Source organism: Dendropsophus ebraccatus, chromosome 9, assembly GCF_027789765.1.
Source record: "Dendropsophus ebraccatus isolate aDenEbr1 chromosome 9, aDenEbr1.pat, whole genome shotgun sequence".
In the NCBI taxonomy this organism is placed as follows: Eukaryota; Metazoa; Chordata; class Amphibia; order Anura; family Hylidae; genus Dendropsophus; species Dendropsophus ebraccatus.
Window position 1 is genome coordinate 40343514 of NC_091462.1, and position 21171 is coordinate 40364684.

At 48.0% G+C, this 21171-nt stretch overlaps 1 protein-coding gene across 1 annotated transcript in view; it reads right to left on the bottom strand.

Annotated features, from left to right (window-relative positions):
* Positions 1-4332, bottom strand: part of CERKL (CERK like autophagy regulator) — a 98593-nt gene extending 94261 nt beyond the window's left edge. The window contains exon 1 of the mRNA XM_069984859.1: positions 3885-4332. Coding sequence (XP_069840960.1) covers positions 3885-4317 — 433 coding nt within the window. The 5' untranslated portion in view covers positions 4318-4332. The remainder of the gene's footprint in view (positions 1-3884) is intronic.
* Between the last annotated feature and the right edge of the window lie 16839 nt (positions 4333-21171).

Below are 21171 nucleotides of genomic sequence, written 5' to 3' on the forward strand. Positions count from 1 at the left end.
TACCCCTTTAATGAAAACATCAAATGTTTCTTCTAATTATGTTATGACAATAGCATTATTAGAAGAAACATTTAGAATTATATGTGCGCTCAGCTGATTGGCTGATCGGCTGAGCGCACATATAATTAGCGGGTCCACAGTACAGTGACTTCATTGTGCTGCGGACCAGCGAAGAGGCAACATCGGGGTGAGTATAGAGCTCTCCCCACCCCCTCCCCAGCACTGCACCCCTCCCAGCAAGGAAGGGGGGGTCAGTTAACCCCTTGCTTGCTGGGATGGGTGCAGTCTGACATCAGTGTGGCCCCCAAGGGGTTAAGGGGGATGCAATACATCCTCCCTTAACCCCTTGGGGGCCAGACTGTAAGCAGCGATCTGTAAAGAGGCTGCATACTGTAAGGAGCACAACACCGCTCACAATGATGGGTGTTGTGCTCCTGTTTGTGTGTTTTTTGTGTGTTTCTCCCTTTTTGTTTTTCAGATATCGGTATCCTGGGGATTACGTCGGATTCCGTGGACTACGTCGATGACCAGCGGTTGTTTGTTGTTTTTTTTTAATAAAATGGGGGTGTTTTTATTTGAATAAAAAAAAATTTTCACTTGTGTCTTGTCTTTATTTCTTTACTTTATAGACTTAGTAGTGGAAGCTGTCTAATAGACGGAATCCATTACTAAGTCGGGGCCTAGTGTTAGCCGGTATAAAATGGCTAACACTAACCCCCCATTATTACCCCAGTACCCAATGCCACCAGGGGTACTGGGAAGAGCCGGGTGCCAGTGGTCCCGGAGCGTCAAAATTGGCGCTCCTGGACCGGGCGGCAGCAGGCTGGTAAGATTTAGGCTGGGGAGGGCCTAAACCAATGGCTCTTCCCACCCTGGTGTTACCAGGCTGCTGTCGTTTGGTTTTTAACCCGGCTGGTTATAAAAATAGGGGGGACCCTATGCGGTTTTTTTTTTAAATAAATAATTTAAAAAAACCGCATAGGGTCCCCCCTATTTTTATAACCAGCCGGGTTAAAAACCAAGCGACAGCAGCCTGGTAACACCAGGGTGGGAAGAGCCATTGGTTTAGGCCCTCCCCAGCCTAAATCTTACCAGCCTGCTGCCGCCCGGTCCGGGAGCGCCAATTTTGACGCTCCGGGACCACTGGCACCCGGCTCTTCCCAGTACCCCTGGTGGCATTGGGTACTGGGGTAATAATAGGGGGTTAGTGTTAGCCATTTTATACCGGCTAACACTAGGCCCCGACTTAGTAATGGATTCCGTCTATTAGACGGCTTCCACTACTAAGTCTATAAAGTAAAGAAATAAAGACAAGACACAAGTGAAAAAAAAATGTATTCAAATAAAAACACCCCCACACCCCTCATTGACCATTTTATTAAAAAAAAACAACAAACAACCGCTGGTCATCGACGTAATCCACAGGATACCGATATCTGAAAAACAAAAAGGGAGAAACACACAAAAAACACACAAACAGGAGCACAACACCCATCATTGTGAGCGGTGTTGTGTTCCTTACAGTATGCAGCATCTTTACAGATCGCTGCTTACAGTCTGGCCCCCAAGGGGTTAAGGGAGGATGTATTGCATCCCCCTTAACCCCTTGGGGGCCAGACTGATGTCAGACTGCACCCATCCCAGCAAGGAAGGGGTGAAGTGACCCCCCTTCCTTGCTGGGAGGGGTGCAGTGCTGGGGAGGGGGTGGGGAGAGCTCTATACTCACCCCGATGTGTCCTCTTCGCTGGTCCGCAGCACAATGAAGTCACTGTACTGCGGACCGGCTTATTATATGTGCGCTCAGCCGATCAGCCAATCAGCTGAGCGCACATATAATTCTAAATGTTTCTTCTAATAATGCTATTGTGATAACATAATTAGAAGAAACATTTGATGTTTTAATTAAAGTAAAGTGATGATTAGTACAGAATGCTCTTTTGCCGGCAATATGAATTAACGGCTTATGGAGCTTCCTGTACTAATTAATATTTAATTAATAAAACACATTTTCGTTGAAATAAAATCAGTTTTGTTGTTCAATAATTTAATTCTAACGAATCCATCATTGTGCAATTAAATATACTGTCAAAAAATAAATATATATATAAATATACATTTATTTATTTATATATATATTTATTTTAACAGTATATTTAATTGCACAATGATGGATTCATTAGAATTAAATTAGTGAACAACGAAAGGGACTTTATTACAAAGAAAATGTGTTTTATTAATTTAATATATTAACTATTAGAGGCATCGGCATTCGGCATCATTGCCGGCTATTTTTGAAGTACTCCGTACGGACCGCCTGTCAATCCACGGCCGCATGTCCAGCCGCAAACAATGGTCTTGTTCATTTTTTACGGGTCCGTTTACGATCGGGCCGTAGATTCATACATAGTGTGCACTGTGCAGCCGTATATCGTATACTTTCCAGCGTACGCATGAACCGGAAAAATCCGGCCGATGATTTACCGCCCGCAATACAGCCGCACAGATACAGAGTGTGAACCTAGCCTAAGGGGGTTATCCAGAGTTAGAAAAACATGGCCACTTTCTTTCAGAGAAAGCTAAATGCCAATAATGTATGCAGCCTGACTCACGTCCTCTATAGGGATTACAGCAGCCTCCTGCACGGACCATTGGGCAGTGATCCAATACTTCCCCAGGCATAACTACATAACTAGAAGAATGTGTTCTCAGGGTCCTGGGAGAGCTGGGTGTGAGAATATTCCTCCAACAGATTTAACTTATTTTCTCAGGCTATTGTCTCCATCTATGTTCCCCATACACCTGGGGTCAGCAACCTGTCATAAAGATGCCAACACATACCATGGCGTACTGACAGCGGCCCGACTGACCCAAAGTCAATAAATGACCAGACTTGGTATACATTTATCTTACAGGAACAAAACGCGTGGTAGGCTGCACACACTGGGAGAAGTGGTGGCAGGACTTGCTGGGAGTAGTAGTGGCAGTGCATGCTGGGAGTAGTAGTGACAGCACATGCTGGGAGTAGTAGTGGCAGCACATGCTGGGAGTAGTAGTGACAGCACATGCTGGGAGTAGTAGTGGCAGCACATGCTGGGAGTAGTAGTGGTGGCAGCACATGCTGGGAGTAGTAGTGGTGGCAGCACATGCTGGGAGTAGTAGTGGCAGCACATGCTGGAAGTAGTAGTGGCAGCACATGCTGGGAGTAGTTGTGGCAGCACATGCTGGGAGTAGTAGTGGCAGCACATGCTGGGAGTAGTAGTGGCAGCACATGCTGGGAGTAGTAGTGGCAGCACATGCTGGGAGTAGTAGTGGTGGCAGCACATGCTGGGAGTAGTAGTGGTGGCAGCACATGCTGGGAGTAGTAGTGGCAGCACATGCTGGGAGTAGTAGTGGCAGCACATGCTGGGAGTAGTTGTGGTGGCAGCACATGCTGGGAGTAGTAGTGGCAGCACATGCTGGGAGTAGTAGTGGCAGCAAATGCTGGGAGTAGTAGTGGCAGCACATGCTGGGAGTAGTAGTGGCAGCACATGCTGGGAGTAGTAGTGGCAGCACATGCTGGGAGTAGTAGTGGCAGCACATGCTGGGAGTAGTAGTGGCAGCACATGCTGGGAGTAGTAGTAGGTCTGGCACACCTGGGCACTCACCTGGGCTCTCGGGCAGGATCGGACACTCACCTGGGCTCTCGGGCAGGATCGGACACTCACCTGGGCTCTCGGGCAGGATCGGACACTCACCTGGGCTCTCGGGCAGGATCGGGCACTCACCTGGGCTCTCGGGCAGGATCGGGCACTCACCTGGGCTCTCGGGCAGGATCGGGCACTCACCTGGGCTCTCGGGCAGGATCGGGCACTCACCTGGGCTCTCGGGCAGGATCGGGCACTCACCTGGGCTCTCGGGCAGGATCGGGCACCACAGCAGGAGGCTGGAGGTCAGGGACACATCGCAGCTTCTCTTCTCCACCTGGAATATCCCGCGCAGTAGCGGAGCCTGCCGCCCGGAGTCCCGGGATAGCCGAGCACTGTAGCCGCCCAGGGAGCGCTCCTCCGGGTCACTATAGGCCGGGGCTCCGGAGCGGTCACTGCCCCAGCTCCACTCGTCACAGCGGTCGCAGAGCTGCCCGGGCACGGACACCGGCCGCCTCCAGTCCGCGGGCTCGTCGCCTTTGTCGCTCCAGGCGCTGACCCTCCGGTAGAGGCCGGGCAGGCGCAGGCTCTCCCCCATACCTTCACTGCGGGAGCTCCGGAGTTGGGGTGACAGGTGAGAATTCGCACCAGGGCCGCGGCTGCCAGGGAAACGCACGGGAGCGCGCGACGCCATCTCCTGAGTGTGCGGGGACGCGGGTGGGATGTGGTGTGAACGCGGAGTGTGTCCAGGGCTTAGACGTGTGCGGTCCGCGGCGGCTCTGCTTGGAGATGCTCTAGAAGAAGTATTGTAGAACCTCACAACTGTCCCGGTTCCAGACAGACATTCCCGGTTTTGGGGCCATGTCCCGAAGTCCTGGGAGCGCCCCATTGGTCCCGCACCCCCTGCACTGGCGCTGGGCGCTGCAAGCTGTCGTTTTACTTGTGAGCGCAGTTAAATGCGGCACTGACAGAGCAAGGAGCCCTGTCCCCAGCCCTGTCAATAACCAGCATTCTGCCTCCAACCACAAGAGGCGGCTCCCTGCTCCTGCTTCCCTGCCTCTATGGTAGCTACGCCACTAGGGCAGATGCCTACATAGGAGGGGGGGTCTAAGTAACAGGACACATGCCCACATGAGGGGGATTACTTGGGAAGATCAGGGCCATATTTACCACTAGGCACCCGTGGTACCCCGTCACAGTATGGTGGTATTGGTTAGGTCGGGTATGGCAGTGTTATCCAGTCACAGCATGGCGGTTTTGGTCAGGTCTGGCAGCAGCAGCTGTTAATATGGCCCTGGGGAAGATGGCAATATGGGGGAGGGGCTAACTCACAGTGGGGATGCCTACATGGGGGGAGTGGGGGTTGAAAGTGGTACAGAATTAACCACCCCCTCCCTCTAAACATTTAACCTCCTGGAGGCCAAATTGCTCAGTCTGGCCCCCAAGCGGTTAAGTGGATATGCTATGCAACCCCACTTAACCCCCTGAAAGTCAAACTGTGCTACAACTGCTGTGCTGAGCTAACTCTGTCTGCCCCAGCAAGAAAGGGGTTAAGCGACAACCCCTAACTTTCTGGGTTGGGCCCAGTGTGCTCAGGACAGGGTTTAGTAGTGAAAACCACCTGATAGTTGGCATCCATCACTAAGTCAGGGCCTGTAAAATGGCTAACACTAACCCCCACATTAATACCCCAGTACCCACCACCACACGGGTACTGGGAAGAGCCGGGTACCAGTAGTCCCAGAGCGGCAAAAAATGGCCCACCTGGACTGGGCAGTAGCAGTGCGATGTAGTCCTCAGGAAGAAGAAAAAGGACAAAAGCAGGAGCGGAACTAACCTGTTACCCCTCCCGAGCGAGACGTGAAGATGCCAGGAGCCCCGAAGCAAGCTGGAGTGCGGGGAAGGGGGGGGGTTAATGGAGCGGGCTGCTGACATACAGCAGGATGGGCATCCCGCTGCGAGTTTGCCCATATATGTACAGGGCAAGGATTTGCTGCAGATCCGTTACAAGTGAACGCACCCTAAATTCATTAATTTATTTTTTTTAATAAAATCTTTTTCCCTATCCAGAGTTCCCTTTTAAAGTTCTAAAGGGTCCATGATCAGTAGTTACAATAAATTTAAAAAAAAAAAAAAAAACATTATTTAGCTTGGTTTTCCCTGTGGCCTGTTTTTTTATTTTTAGACGAAATCGTAATTTCTAATGTGGAAATTAGTGGGGTTTTTTTGCATTGAAAGCAACACAGTTTCACACCTGCTCTTTTAATGCAGTTTTTTTAATGCTCTTTTTGAAGCCAACAAATGGTGGGGAATTATTGTATATAGAAATTCGTCTCTTTCTTCTTGTATTCCACCACTAGTTTTGGCTTCAAAAACTGCATCAAAGCAGCAGGTGTGAATGCTCCCTATGTGAAGCACTATTCAGATTGGCTGTGATCAGAAGAATGGACATGTATATGGAACACCCCATAATTCCTATGATTAGAGAATAGGCATGCTCTCAAAGGCTACATTCACGCAACGTAAAATTTCTATTAATCACGGCTGTTGTAACAATTTCACGTTGCACTGCAGTCAGAGGGAATCCTATCCGGAGTTTATACATATAGTATACACTCTGGCTGGGATCCCTAGCGGCCGCAGTAAAAACTGACATGTCAGTTTTGTGCGGCCACTATTCATTGAATAGCAGCCGCACAACGCTGACAGCTCACACAATGAAGAGTGCGGCTCCGGCTGTGTGCTATGGTGAATTGGGATGTGGGCGCACATGGATGCCCAATGCCTGCAGCACATCTCTCTTCCCTGCCTTTCTTCTTCTTAGCCATGCCCCTGGGATGGATTACCATGAGCCGCAGAAGAAGAAAGAGGTGATGCAAGTCTAGGCCACGGATGCAATAGGCCCCACCTCTTTAACACCAAACCACCAAAGTAAAAGATCTTTTTTTATGCAAATACCAGTACCAGCAGACAAGTGGAGCCTGGGAGAGGAAATGGATTGACAGCAGCAAAACATCAGTACCATTGGTTTGGGGGGATTTGGATGTGGCTACAGATTCGCTTTAAGGCTATGTTCACACAACATATTTTTTATGACAAAAACAGCTGTTGTTTTCAATTAAAACAACAGCCGTTCTTGTCATAGAGAAATGTGTTGCTTTGTTGTCAATGAAAAAAATTGGCCTTTGTTTGCTACAGCCATAAAAATAATTGAAATGTCATTTATTTCCTGCCGTTGTTGCATTGGTGGACTTAAGGAGCTCGGGAAAGCCTTTTTGACTCTTCATTCTATAGAATAAAAGCATTTTTCTACAATCTGGGAGCAGGTATGTTAGTGTTACCATGGGGGACATTTATTAAAAGGCTAAAATGCCTTTTTAGGCACAGATAGGCCCGATCGGCTTAAAAATATTCGCGAATATGGTCTATTTGTGAATATTTTATTTGCATTGGGCCAATCTGCAACTCTTGCGCTAGAGGGGCAATGCGCCTCTACTCAAAGCTCAGAGCACTGCGGGAACATTTGTAAGCCCAATGTAAAAAACGCTTGACTTAAAGGGAACCTGTCACCCCCCGTGCCGGGGTGAAGGCCGCCCGACCCCCCAGTAGAGACCCGGATGCTTACCCCATCTCGCCAAGTCCCGCTCCTGGAGCCGTTCCCTGGACGGAGATATCAGCGCCGGAAGCCGTGCACGTACGCTGCATAAGTGAGTCTGATGCCCATAGAGAATGAATGGAGCCGTCATTCTCTATGGGCATCGGACTCATCTCTGCAGCATGCTCTGGGCTTCCAACGGCAATATCTCTGTCCCGGGAACGGCTCCAGGAGCGGGACTTGGCGACATGGGGTAAGTATCCGGGTCTCTAGCGGGGGGTCGGGCAGCCTTCACCCAGGGGGGGTGACAGGTTCCCTTTAATAAATGTCCTGTCCTTTGTCTCTTTGTCCTAACAGCATCAAACTGTGTCAACAGTTTGGAACATGAATTGCAGCTGACAGATTCCCTTTAATTTAACCTCCTGGGGACCAGACAGTCACCCAAATCCCCTCCCACCCCCTACGGGCGACAGACTGTAGCATTCTACCACAACCAACCAAAAACCCTTTCCCGGGTCTGACACCCATGCCAGCAAGGAAGGGGTCACTTAACCCCTTCCTTTCTGGAGTGGGTGCATTAAAGTCAGCATTTTGACCCGAACACGGACTTCAGCACTAAAATTCATGTTCAGGTCGAAATGCTGACCCGAAAATGACAGATATGAAATTTTTTTGTTTTCACACGTAAAGTCAAAACCACCAGAAAAAATGTCAATAAAAAAAAGCAAACGCATTGAAAAAACACCAAACTAAAAGTATGTGTGAATGCACCCTGAAGACTTCTCCTGACCACAACTCATCTCCACAGAATCTGCGAGACAAACATTTTAGGCTCCTTACTGCAGCACCATCCTCACCTCTATACAAAGTCCCCGCTTATTGCTTCACATAGTAATATTGGTCACTCTGTGCCTCATATAATAGGCCCTCTCTGTATCCCCTTATGGAATACATAGCCCCCCCTATAGTACATATATCCCCTCTGAAGCCCCATATAGTGTAAATATACCCCTCTCTGTGCCCAATATAGCTTTTATATGTGGCCCATATAGTTGATTTATGCCCTATATAGTTGTTTTATGTCCACTCTGTGCCACAATTTGCTTTTCTATGCCCCTCTGCAATTCATTTCTCTATGCCCCCTCTGTGCCCCAATTCATTTTTCTATGCCCCCTCTGTGCCACAATTTGTTTTGCTTGGCCCGCTTTGTGCCACAATTCGTTTTGCTATGCCCCCCCTCCTCCGCTGTAAAGTGGCCCCAGTAGAAAAAAAACACAAACATCAACTCACCTGTCACCCGCTCCCCAGCAACTCCTCTCTTGGCAGCGTTCTCCCTGCAGCTCCCCTATCCTTGGCGCCTTCTCCTGAGTCTCCTCTGTCATGTCCAGCTGCAGGCAGGACGGCACAGAAACACTGCCTACACCCAATGTGCCCATGTGCCCAGCAGTCTCAATCATTCATCTGCATTTGTGCATTTTAAAGATACATGCGGGGCTGCGGGTCACATCTGTAGCTGGCAGTGTGACTGTACCAGGCTACCTGCGCCGGCACATGATAGTGTAGAATGTGCCAAGGATGGGGGAGTTACCAGGAGAGGAGTTGCTGGAGAGCAGGTAACAGGTGACCCACACCTCCCTCCCCGCTATGAAGGACGACATCCTCAGCCCAGCAGCGGCCCTCAGCTGCTGATCAAGCAGCGCACAGGCGCAGGCCGTGGCGGTGCTGTTAGCCTCTCGACCCGTGCAGCGTACCCCCTGGGGTATGCGTACCGCAGTCTGAGAAACACTGATTTACAGCCTTGGGGGCCCTGATTACAGCCGTACCTTTACTTTCTTGCTGTACCCCAGTTCCCAGGCTAAAGGGATTTAACTATATTGAAGTCAGAAGAGCGGTAGCTTTATTGCAAAATGGGGTGTCATTAGGGTTTGCCCATCTCGACCTACGAGGTAAAGATGTTTTCCAGTATATTTCTTGCTGATGGCCTTTCCACTTCCTACAAGCAGCTGCCCCTGATATCGGAGCTCGTACCACTAAAGTGAATAAGAGGAGCAGCAATAACAGGTACAGAAGCTGCCCATCGTATGGCATTGTGTCTGATGGAAGAGGCCATTGATGAAAAATAAAGTCCTGAAAAAACATTTAAATAAATGCAACCTGCATCATAAAAGTACTACACGTCCCAGCATAGCTTACACTGCAACAACTATACACTGCAAGTCCCAGAATATCCTGTAAATACAGCAATCTCCTCTGTACACACATTGGGGGAGATTTATCAAACATTGGTGTAAAGTGAACCTGGCTCTGTTGCCCCTAGCAACCAATCAGATTCCACCTTTCATTTTCCAAAGAGTCTGTGAGGAATGAAAGTTGGAATCTGATTGGTTGCTAGGGGCAACTGAGCTAGTTTCACTTTACACCATGTTTGATAAATCCCCCCCCCCCCCATTGTTCATATGATATTCTAATATCTATGACATCACTGGCATCAATGACATCACAGTGCTGTGCTAAGTGTTCTATGGGTCCAGGCTGCACTAGAGTCTTTTGAGGGTTAGTACTTGGAGAGGATGGAGGTGATTAGAGTGCTGGCGATTTTTTTTTTGGAGGAAAGGGTGTCTCAGGGTCATCATCAGGTAATGGCTTCATACTGGAGAGACTTTAGTATAGTAAATGGAGATGAAATATTACTGTATATCAATCCAGGATTATAAGAAACCCTGATATATATATATATATATATATATATATATATATATATATATATATATAGGAGTATGGATTAATGTATGCAAATACATACATTAAATGTATTTAATGTATGTAAACAGTCCAAGTAGAGAGAGAAAGAGAGACAAGGGCACTCACCCATCTGTGGCAAAATGACTCCTTTATTTGCAAAGCGTGCAGTTAAAAGTCCATGAAGACATCACAACATACGGGCAGACGCCATACCACTATCACAGTGTTAACATAATCATGTTAACACTGTGATAGTGGTATGGCGTCTGCCCGTATGTCGTGATGTCTTCATGGACTTTTAACTGCACGCTTTGCAAATAAAGGAGTCATTTTGCCACAGATGGGTGAGTGCCCTTGTCTCTCTTTCTCTCTCTACTTGGACTGTTTACATACTGTTTTTACAAGGAGCAGGGGTGGTCTTGGCATTTCTGGGGCCCCAAGCAAAGTCATGTCTGGGGCCCCCCCATGCCCCCCCTCCTCGACATGCGCTGCCCCCCCCCCCCCCAGTAGTCCTCTTATAACCCTCCTACCACCATACAGAGATTACATATCACCTCAAAACTGCTCTGAACAAAACAGGAAGATATTACCAATGATGCCATAACATAATACTGCCACACCATGACCCCTATCACTACAGACCCTATAACAAAGTGCAGTTACATCCAGTGACTTACAGGAGGCGTCTTCTCTGATCAGCGTCTTTTACTTTTTTTTCTTTCTCCATCCAGCCTGAGCCACCTTGAAGTCTTCTCCCGGCTGGTAATCTTCCCTCCAGAATCTGTCAGAGAAATATTTTAGGCTCCAACACATACAGTAGTTAGGTCCCCTGTACCCCTATATAGTAGTTACGCCCCTCTGTGCCCCCACAGATTAAAGGTGTCCCTGTGCTCCCACTTAATAATTAGGTATGTTCTGTGCCCCAGTATAGTAGTGAGGCATATAGGCACTTCTGTGCAGTCCCAATGTAATTAAGACCGCTGTGTGCTGCCCCCAGTTATATAGACCCCTTGTGCGCTGCCGACAGTAGTAAATACCACTTGTGTGCTGCCCCCTGTAGTATATACCTCTTGTGTGCTGTCCCCAGTGGTATATAGACCCCCCTGTGTGCTCCCGCAGTTATATATAGACCTGTGTGATCCCCCAGTTATACATAGCCCCCCTGTGTGCTCCCCCAGTATACTATATAGACCCCCTGTGTGCTTCTCCCAGTCGTATATACCCGTGTGCTCCCCCCAGTTGTATATACCCCCCGTGTGCTGCCCCCACTTGTATATAGCCTCCCTGTGAGCTCCCCCACTTGTATATAGCCCCCCTGTGTGCTCCCCCTTATATAGCCCCCCTGTGAGCTCCCCCACTTGTATATAGCCCCCTGTGAGCTCCCCCACTTGTATATAGCCCCCTGTGAGCTCCCCCACTTGTATATAGCCCCCCTGTGAGCTCCCCCACTTGTATATAGCCCCCCTGTGAGCTCCCCCACTTGTATATAGCCCCCTGTGAGCTCCCCCACTTGTATATAGCCCCCTGTGTGCTCCCGTTTATATAGCCCCCCTGTGCGCTCCCCCCGTTTATATAGCCCCCGTGCACTCCCCCACTTATATAGAACCCCCCTGTGTGCTCTCCTGTTTATATAGCCCCCCTGTGCGCTCCCCCGTTTATATAGACCCCCACTTTGTGCTCCCCCCCGTTTATATAGCCCCCCTGTGCGCTCCTCCGTTTATATAGCCCCCTGTGCGCTCCCCCGTTTATATAGCCCCCTGTGCGCTCCCCCCGTTTATATAGCCCCCCTGTGCGCTCCCCCCGTTTATATAGCCCCCTGTGCGCTCCCCCCGTTTATATAGCCCCCCTGTGCGCTCCCCCCGTTTATATAGCCCCCCCTGTGCGCTCCCCCCGTTTATATAGCCCCCTGTGCGCTCCCCCTGTTTATATAGGCCCCCTGTGCGCTCCCCCCGTTTATATAGGCCCCCTGTGCGCTCCCCCCGTTTATATAGGCCCCCTGTGCGCTCCCCCCGTTTATATAGCCCCCTGTGCGCTCCCCCTGTTTATATAGGCCCCCTGTGGGCTCCCCCCGTTTATATAGGCCCCCTGTGCGCTCCCCCCGTTTATATAGGCCCCCTGTGCGCTCCCCCCGTTTATATAGGCCCCCTGTGCGCTCCCCCCGTTTATATAGGCCCCCTGTGCGCTCCCCCCGTTTATATAGCCCCCCTGTGCGCTCCTCCCGTTTTATATAGGCCCCCTATATATAACACACACAAAAAAACAAAACATTTTTACTCACCTGGGTCCGGCGTCTCCTCTTCTCTTCTCGTCTCTTCCCTCTTGTGGCCGCGGGAAGTGTTTCCCCTGCGGTCACAAGAGGCCGCTCTCCCGTTGTCATGGCACCGGCGCTCCAGTGACGCCTCGAGCGCCGGCACCAGAGACACAGAGCAGCCTCTTGTGACCGCAGGGAAAACACTTCCTGCGGCCACAAGAGTGAATGACAGGGAGGGAGCCAATGGCTCCTGCCCTGTCAGTGCCGCTGCTGCCTGTAACTATGAGCGCTCGTTACGAGCGCACATAGTTAGCCGCAGCGGTCTTGGGCACCAGAGCGGGGCCCCCGTGGATGTCGGGGGCCCCACGCAATTGCGTGGTATGCGTGGTGCCCAAGACCGCTACTGACAAGGAGCACCCCCGAGGCAAATAAGGCATAGTCCAATACATATGGCAATTTTCTACAAGTAAGCCGCCGATAGAGAGTAGTGCCGGTGATCTCTACCTATATTTATTTAATGTATGTATTACCCTTCTTCGGTGGTAGAAAATCCCACCCGACGGGATGGAGGCGACCATAACAGTAAGTAGTTATTTCCATCCTCTCCTAATTCTGGCCCTAGGTTCTTCTCTATGGAATAGAGCAACCATCCCAGGATGTGATTGGGAGATCAGTCCTAAAAAGCCATAATGATGTTCATCATATACAAGCACCAGTCACCATACTTCACTGACTGGTTCTACCACCTCCAGCCTAAGTTGCCAATTCCCTATATATATCATTATTACTAATTTTGGCATCAGGAGGGTCGAAAAGATCACCCCAAATCTATTATAGAAAAATATTAATAGAATAATACGAATAAATAACAAATAATAATCCTATTATAATACATTAATCACTGTCTTTTTTTTTAAATTAACAAGCAAAGGCCGCATTGGCCTGATAGTCGGCCTGGTCCTGACATTGGTTATAATTGTCATCATATCCTGGTAAGTTCCTGCTCTTGTGTTCCGACCGTAGAAGATTGTCATCTACTTCAGTTTGTCAAAAAGCCTTGCTTTGTTTTACAACGCTATATATTGGTATATACATCAAAGACGTCGCGGACATCGAAGACAGATACCGGTCGATTTAGAAGAAGTCGTCCGTAAGCCAGGTAATAATTACTATATCTTAAAGGAAGAGGATTTTTCTTCAGATTCTAAATGGTGACCATATACTGTACTTGTATTATAAGGAATACACTAACATGTACATGCCATTTCCTCATATACTCATATATGGTTTCCCTTTTACATTACAGATATTCCAAAAGCTATGGAGGACAAACCCCCAAGTACAGGGACAAATAGCCCCAAGGAGAAGGAAACATAAAAAAATGGAGAAATCCACTGTCTCCTTTGGAGACAGTGAACATTATCACGGAGGCAGAGCCTAAAAAGAAAGAGTTCCATCCTGGGTGGGAAAGACTGAAGAGGCAGAGACTATGGTGGAGATTTATCAATGATTTAGACAGCTTTTCTGACGTGAAAATGCCGCAAGATTTTGCGCACCCACATAGCTGCGCAAAATTTTGCGAAATGTCACTGACTTAGACTGATCATGCCTACTTCAGCTTAGGCTGAAAGTAGGCATGATTTATCATGTGCGACTATCTAAAATAGTCGCACATGTGTCGCAAACTCACTCCACACTAGAGGTGGTGTATTTCACCACCTATAATGTGGAGCCGGTATATGCTCTGTGGGTTGGGTGCAGTGCACCCAGTCCACGGAGTGTTAGGGGTTAAGTAGTGATGCAGCAGCATCACTACTAACCCCCTGGGGCTGTACAGTAAGTAGGGGTGCATAGCGCACCCCTCCTTACAGTACAGGAGCAGGGAATCCCCTAATTAAGCCGGAATTCCCTGCCCTACGGGGTTTTCCACCCAGAAGCAGAAAACTTCTGCTTCTGGGCGGGAAATTTGAAATCCCGCCACAGCAGTTACAGTCTGGTCCCCAGGGACTTAACCCCCTGGGAACCAGACTGTTCTGGCACTGCACCAGCAAGGAAGGGGGTTAAGTGCCCCCTTCCTTGATGGGGCAGATGCAGTGCGATTTCCATGGGGAAGGGGGGGTTGATGCTAGGGACTGGGGCTTACCTGCTGAGTCTTCCTCTGCATGCGACAGCAGTCCCGGAATGTCCCGGTAAGCCCCCCCGCGACGGTAAGCCCCACCCCCGAAATCGATGCGGCTATTTTGGGGCGGGGTTTACCATTGCGGGGGGTGGAGCTTACCGGGACATTCCGGGAGTAATAGCAACTGCGGAGGAAGACTCAGCAGGTAACCCCCAGCCCCAAGCATCAACCCCCTCCCTTCCCCATGGAGATCGCGCTGCATCTGTCCCAGCAAGGAAGGGGGCACTTGAGCCCCTTCCTTGCTGGTGCAGATGCAGTGCCAGAAGAGTCTGGTCCCCAGGGGGTTAAGTCCCTGGGAGCCAGACTGTAACTCCCATGCCCATGATGAAGGTCACCCAGATTTCTCAGGATCCTGTAAGGGTTAACCGTACAGGATGCTGGGAAAGCTGGGTAACCTCCAGCATAGGCAAGGGAGTTACAGTCTGGCTCCCAGGGAATTAACCCCTTACTTGCTATTTGTTTTTGTTTGTGTCTTTTCTTTTTGTTTTTCAGATACCGGCATGCAGAGGCTTACGTCGGATTCGTTTGGACTACGTCGATGACCGGCGGACTTTACTGTTCAATAAAATGGTGAACAAGGGGTTTGGGGTTGTTTTTATTTGAATAAAAATTTTTACTAGGTTTGTTGTGTTTTCTTTCATTACTTTACAGACTTAGGAGTGGAAGCTGTCTGATAGGCGGAATCCATTACTTAGTCGGGACTTAGTGTTAGTCGGTATAAAATGGCTAACACTAACCCCCCCATTATTACCCCAGTACCCAATGCCATCAGGGGTACTGGGAAGAGCCAGGTGCCAGTGGTCCCAGAGTGGGCGGCAGCAGGCTGGTTATATTAAGGCTGAGGAGGGCCTAAACCAATGGCCGTTACCAGGCTGGTTATGAAAATAGGGTGAACCCTACTCTTTTTTTTTTTTTTAAATAAATAAAGAAACGCATAGGGTCCCACCTATTTTCATAACCAGCCGGGTTAAAAACCAAGCAACAGCAGCCTGGTAACACCAGGGTGGGAAGAGCCATTGGTTTAGACCTTCCCCAGCCTTAATATTACCAGCTTGCTGCCGCCCCAGTCCAGGAGCGCCAATCTTGACGCTCCGGAACCACTGGCACCCGGCTCTTCCCAGTACCCCTGATGGCATTGGGTACTGGGGTAATAATGGGGGGGTTAGTATTAGCCATTTTAGCCACCGACTAACACTAATTCCCGACTTAGTAATGCATTCCGTCCATCAGACAGCTTCCACTACTAAGTCTGTAATGAAAGAAAGCATAACACTCCTAGAAAATGTTTTATTCAAATAAAAACACCCCCACACACCTCGTTGACCATTTTATTAAACAGTAAAGTCCGCTGGTCATCGACGTAGTCCAAACGAATCCGACGTAATCCTCTGCATGCCGGTATCTGAAAAAGAAAGGGAGAAGAAAATGCTCATTACCTAGGAGGCGAACCTGGGCCAATGAGACTATTTAGAGGCAATTCTGAGCCAAACAAATCAGCACCACAGAAAATAGACCAGGCTTATCCCTGATAGTAAATTGCACTTTAAATAGACCAGTCTATTCTTACCAAAGCAGAAATAGACCACATCTAGAAAAATCCCCTGTCGATAAATCTCCCCCCTATGTCTGCCAAAAAAAAGGAAAATCAAAGGCTAGAAAGTTCCTTATCTGCTTGTGGTTCAAAAAAAAAAAAAAAGCCGAGCAGACGGGGTAAAAAAAAAAAAAAAAAAAGACAAGAAATGTAAAAGAATCCACTCCTGGCTGGAGAAGAGGAGACAAAAAAAGAGGAGGAGGAGTCTCACAGGAAGCCGCAACAGCCCGGGCACCGCAGCACACAGGCCTTCTCCTCCTTCCAGACCACCACCAGCCCCGCACTGCCTCAGCAGACACATGAGCGCACACTCAGTGAAGGCGCTGACAATTACATTAGTGTCTTCAGCTCCTTCACTGCCTCTGCACCAGATCCTGAAGAATCTCCCAGCTAGGGCTGGCGTCAGCACAGGGCTTAACTGAGCAAGTGTCAGGCCCCCAACTCCTCCAGGGGCCCATAGATGGAGAGGCGTCCGTTGTTCTGATGTTCAGCGTTCTCACATCAGAAGACAGGCAACGAGCAGGACCTGTGAGTGTCCAGCAGAGAGAGGGATGAAGGACCTGGTCACATGATCAGCAGGTCCTCAATACTACAGTAGATTGGCCGGGCTTAAAGGAAGAGGGAGAAGACTGAGCTGTAAGTGCTGTGTGTGTGTGTGTCAGTCAGTAATGTTTGTCAGTAATGTGAGTCAGTCAGTAAGTATGTGTGTGTGTGTCAGTCAATAATGTGTATGTCATTAAGTGTCTGTGTCCGTAATGTGTGTGTCAGTATGTTTGCGTATGTAAGTGGCGTCTCAAGTGATTGTGCAAAGTGAATGAATGGATGAGGGGCCCGCTAAGGCTCTGTCGCCAAAGGGCCCGAAAAAACCTGGAGCCGGCCCTGCGCCCAGCTCTACTCCTGTGTACTCCCCTCAACCTGAGCCACGTACCCCTTGTGGTTCATGTACCACAGGTTGAGAAAACCAGTTGTAGAGCCTTGGCGTCATCTTACCAGCTTTGTGAACACAGCAGCGCCATTTACCTGAACCCTGAGTTCACTTTCTGCTCAGAGAGAAGGACCTGCTGTGTGGTTACCCATCAACCTCCCCGCAACTAGCTCAGCACAATGGACAAGGATATATAGGGAGAGACCTGTCAATCAAAGTGACCTGGCCAGAGGGAGGCAGTGAGAGTGGCATGGTCTCGCTGACAGGCTCCCTTTTGGGCCACTCTTTTCTGGATATACCGTAGGATACGAGAAAAATATATTCCGGTAATCTGCTTCCCCCCCCCTCTCTCTCTCTCTCTCTCTCTCTCTCTCTTTTTTTTGTTGAAAAGTGATGAGATATTTGACTGATTTGCAAAGAAAGTTTCCTTGTCATTGTCTTACCGTCCTTGTGATAAAATATGCCGCTGTAGATGTCACACTTTGCACTTGGGAAATTATGATTTTTTAGAACATGACAGTGCGGCAGCAGTTTAGGGGATTATTCAAGATTTCAGTGGACATGTTCCAAACATTTGGTCCCAGTTCGGCACATACCTTAAGTAATTTCTGAGCAGATGGCATCAGCTTAGCACATGCAAAACACCTAAATTTTGTGCTTGGCAGCTAATTCTAACTGAGTAATAGGCATGTCATGTCCAGAATGAAGGTGTAGACACACTTCACCGAGATGAAGAAGACAATTGTATAACTATAGTGTTGGTATATTGGATGCTGGATATTGGTATTAAAGCAGTCGGTGCTCTCTGGTGTTTTGGGGGCTACTTGTCACAGGGGTCAGGAGTGGTAACACCCACCCTCGGACACATGGGCAACTGTACCTTAAAATAGAACAGATGTGAGGTGCAGAGTGTGGGTACAGGTGCGAGGGCAAATATGACACTTTAAAAATGTTTAAATGTCCCACTTTAAACAGTACTCAACTTTGCTGGAACTTATCTTCAGTGCAATACAAAGGAAACAGTGCTTAGGTACTTAGTGCAAAGTCTGTAATAACAGAAGTAGCTTGAAGTAGAGTAGCGTAAGAAGAAGTTGCAACAGGAAATAGGGGCCGGATAGGAGGGCCCTTGCCTACTTTAGTAAGTACTCTGCTGGGATGTAGGTGAAGTGTGTGTAATATCTTGAAGAACTCCTCATACTCATGTATAGGTAAGTCCTAGTTATCTTATCTGACCGCCTTCTGCCTCCCAGTATCAGTATCAACTCTATAGGTAGTACGAGCCCCAGCCCTCTGTCCCTTGAGGTAGCTAACCAGTAGTTTCCTTCCTACTAAGTCGAGCAAAGTTCAGTAGAGAGTGGCTGTCTTGCACTGTTCTCTACTGTTGATCAGCCTCTCTTTCCTCTCCTTCTTTAGGGGGTTGACTGTCCTGACAAACAAATGTACAGCATAGGCGGGGAGGGGGGGGGGGTGATCCTTTATCTCTGGTTACCGTAAAGTTGGACCTAGCAGTGCATAACTGCGGTTGTCGGTCACACACCGGATTTAAGTCTGCTCTCCTCCACAGCTAGCTCACCAACAACCAACTAACTAAAGGCCCTATTACACGGAACAATTATCGGCCGTATTCGGCTGATATCGGCCATTACGAAGGATAGTCGTCCCGTGTAATAGAAAGCAACGATCAGCCAACATGATCGATGAACAGATAACAGATAATCATTGAGGTTGTAGCAGGAGATACCTCTGTGATTAGCTTACTGCCAAGGGTACATTCTAATTTCACTTTTGCTTGAAATATTGCTTAGAAACTGCTTGTGTGACTCCAGCCAAATAAAGGGAAATGTTTGGCTTCTTTAAAGGGAATCCGTCAGCTCTATATCATGCTCAGAGTTCAAGTGTCAAGGAGGCAGTGCTGAGCCACAGCATACGCACCTCCTCCCTCCCCCACCTCTTCTCTGCCTTGACTGATTGATGTTTATGGCTCCTTGATAAAAGATGAGCCTTGTATATCAAACATACAAGGCAGAGAGGGGTGGCAGAAGGTGAAGGCATGCATGCTGCAGCTCAGCACTGCCTCCTTGACACTTGAGCTCTAAGCATGAAATAGAGCTGGCAGATTCCCTTTACGTCCATGTGAACTAGCCGTTAAAGTGGTAGTCGGTAGTCTGGGTTTTGTAATGTTGATGGTCTGTCTGTGTATTGGAAGCACAGGACGCTGCAGCTCCATTCTTGTTGAAGTGAACAGTAACCCACACCACCACAGTAGACAGTGCAGGGCTTCTGGCACTGTTTGCAGTGTGTGGGTTCCAGGGCAGCCGATCGCTAGGGGTGCCAGGTGTCGGCACCTTGATGATCAGACATTGATGGCCTACCCTGTGGATAGGCTTTGATTGCTCTAAACTCGAAACCCTTGGTGCATACTGTAGCTATTTTTTATTCTCTATATTTCAGGGGAGCTGGCCTGTTAGTCAATAGTACACACAAGAAGACTTCATTCCCTTTACTTCTCTGGCAATTACAGCACAGTACATACTCCTCTCTGTTATGCTATGACAAAGTGCTAATGAAAGTGCACTGACCAGATTATATTACAATACAGTACTATAGATGGCATGTGGTGTCAGAAGGGCTTAGCAAGGTGCTTTGTGAGCTGCAAAGAAAGAAAAAGCATGACAGCAATGAGATGGGTACACTAAACACAGAGCTAATGCTGCTGCTGAAAAGCTAAAGGGTAGAGGAAGGGGTAGGACATACAGAAGTAGGAACATTGGTATTTATACAAGGACAGCTGCCCTGAGCTTAATGGGTGGTCGCAGATGAGAGAGAAATCTTGATTTACATTTCAAGCACTGTGTGGATCATCTACAGGAGGCAGACTGGCTCAACAGCCCAGGCTTTCTCAGGCGCTCTGCCTTCCTCCTGCACATAGCACATGTTAAGCCCTGCCCCCACTTCCTGTAAGTTATCATGTAACCATATATAACATGGTCTACCATTCATTTAAATGGGTCATCTTCCATTTTCCCTGCTGCAGAAGAATTGTACAGCTGCTCACAGCAATAACAAGTGTGTTCAGGTGCAATGAGATGATCATCCTTAGCCTTAGGTCTACAATAGAGAAGTATAATGTCAAGAAAAGACATGTCAAAAGTTAAGGTCAGTCGTCGACCCCCTTTAGTCACTAGTTATAGCCGAATGGCTTCAGTCCCCAGCTGACAGCACAATCCAGCTTATTGCAGGCGCTCCACTACAATCAGGAGAGTCTGTCTCCTGAAATGATCAGAGGGGCTTTGAGATCCTTAAGGTATGTGCACACTAAGGAATCACCTGTTGGGGATTCCGCAGCTTGCCCCCACTCACAGTTTTGCACATCTCCAAACTGGGTCATTCTTCGGCTGCACTTCTCCGAACTAATTAATTCTTCGGGCGGACAGCGTAATCCCCCTGTTCATAGAGTGGAGTCTATGGCACAAGCAGAGATGCGCGACCGCGAGCGAGGGCATGCTGCAGAATCTGCGGCGAGTGATCCGCCTTGGATTACTTAGTGTGCACATACCCTTACTGATCTAACTTTATGTTATCTATGTTAGCTGTGGAACTACCAAGCAGTTCTCAGACCTGCAACAAAGGAATTCAATCTAAATATACTTATAATTTTATTTTACCTAATGTATACATATGTAGGCCAGCACTTCAAACTACAGTGGTGCCATAGGAAAATAAATATATATAAATATATATGTATACAGTATATATAGATAGATAGATAGATAGATAGATAACATAAAATGCACGTAAAGCACACACACACACACACACATATATATATATATATATATATATATATATATATATATATATATATATATATACACACAGTTAAAGCACATAAAATGTCACCCTTGTAGGAATACCAACAAACTGTGCAGTCCCAACCTCACACAGGCAGATTCACATATGAAGGGAATGATCAAGCAGAGTAATATGTTACAGTCAGAGGCATTTGTTACCATTCATTCTCATAATAGCTACAGATTTTGTCTATGATGCGAGAGGCCAGGAGACATTAGCAGGAAAGTATATGACAAATCTCTTCTCCTGTCATCCAGATGGAGACGTGCTAGATGAAAAAGAAGACACACAAGAAGATTTAGAAAGTTGCAAACTTTTATAGTTCTTTGAGATTTTGCTAATATATTTAAAAAAAAAAAAAAAAAAGTAGAAAAAGAAAAAGGGATCAAAGCTTTGGAAAAGAAAAAAAAGGT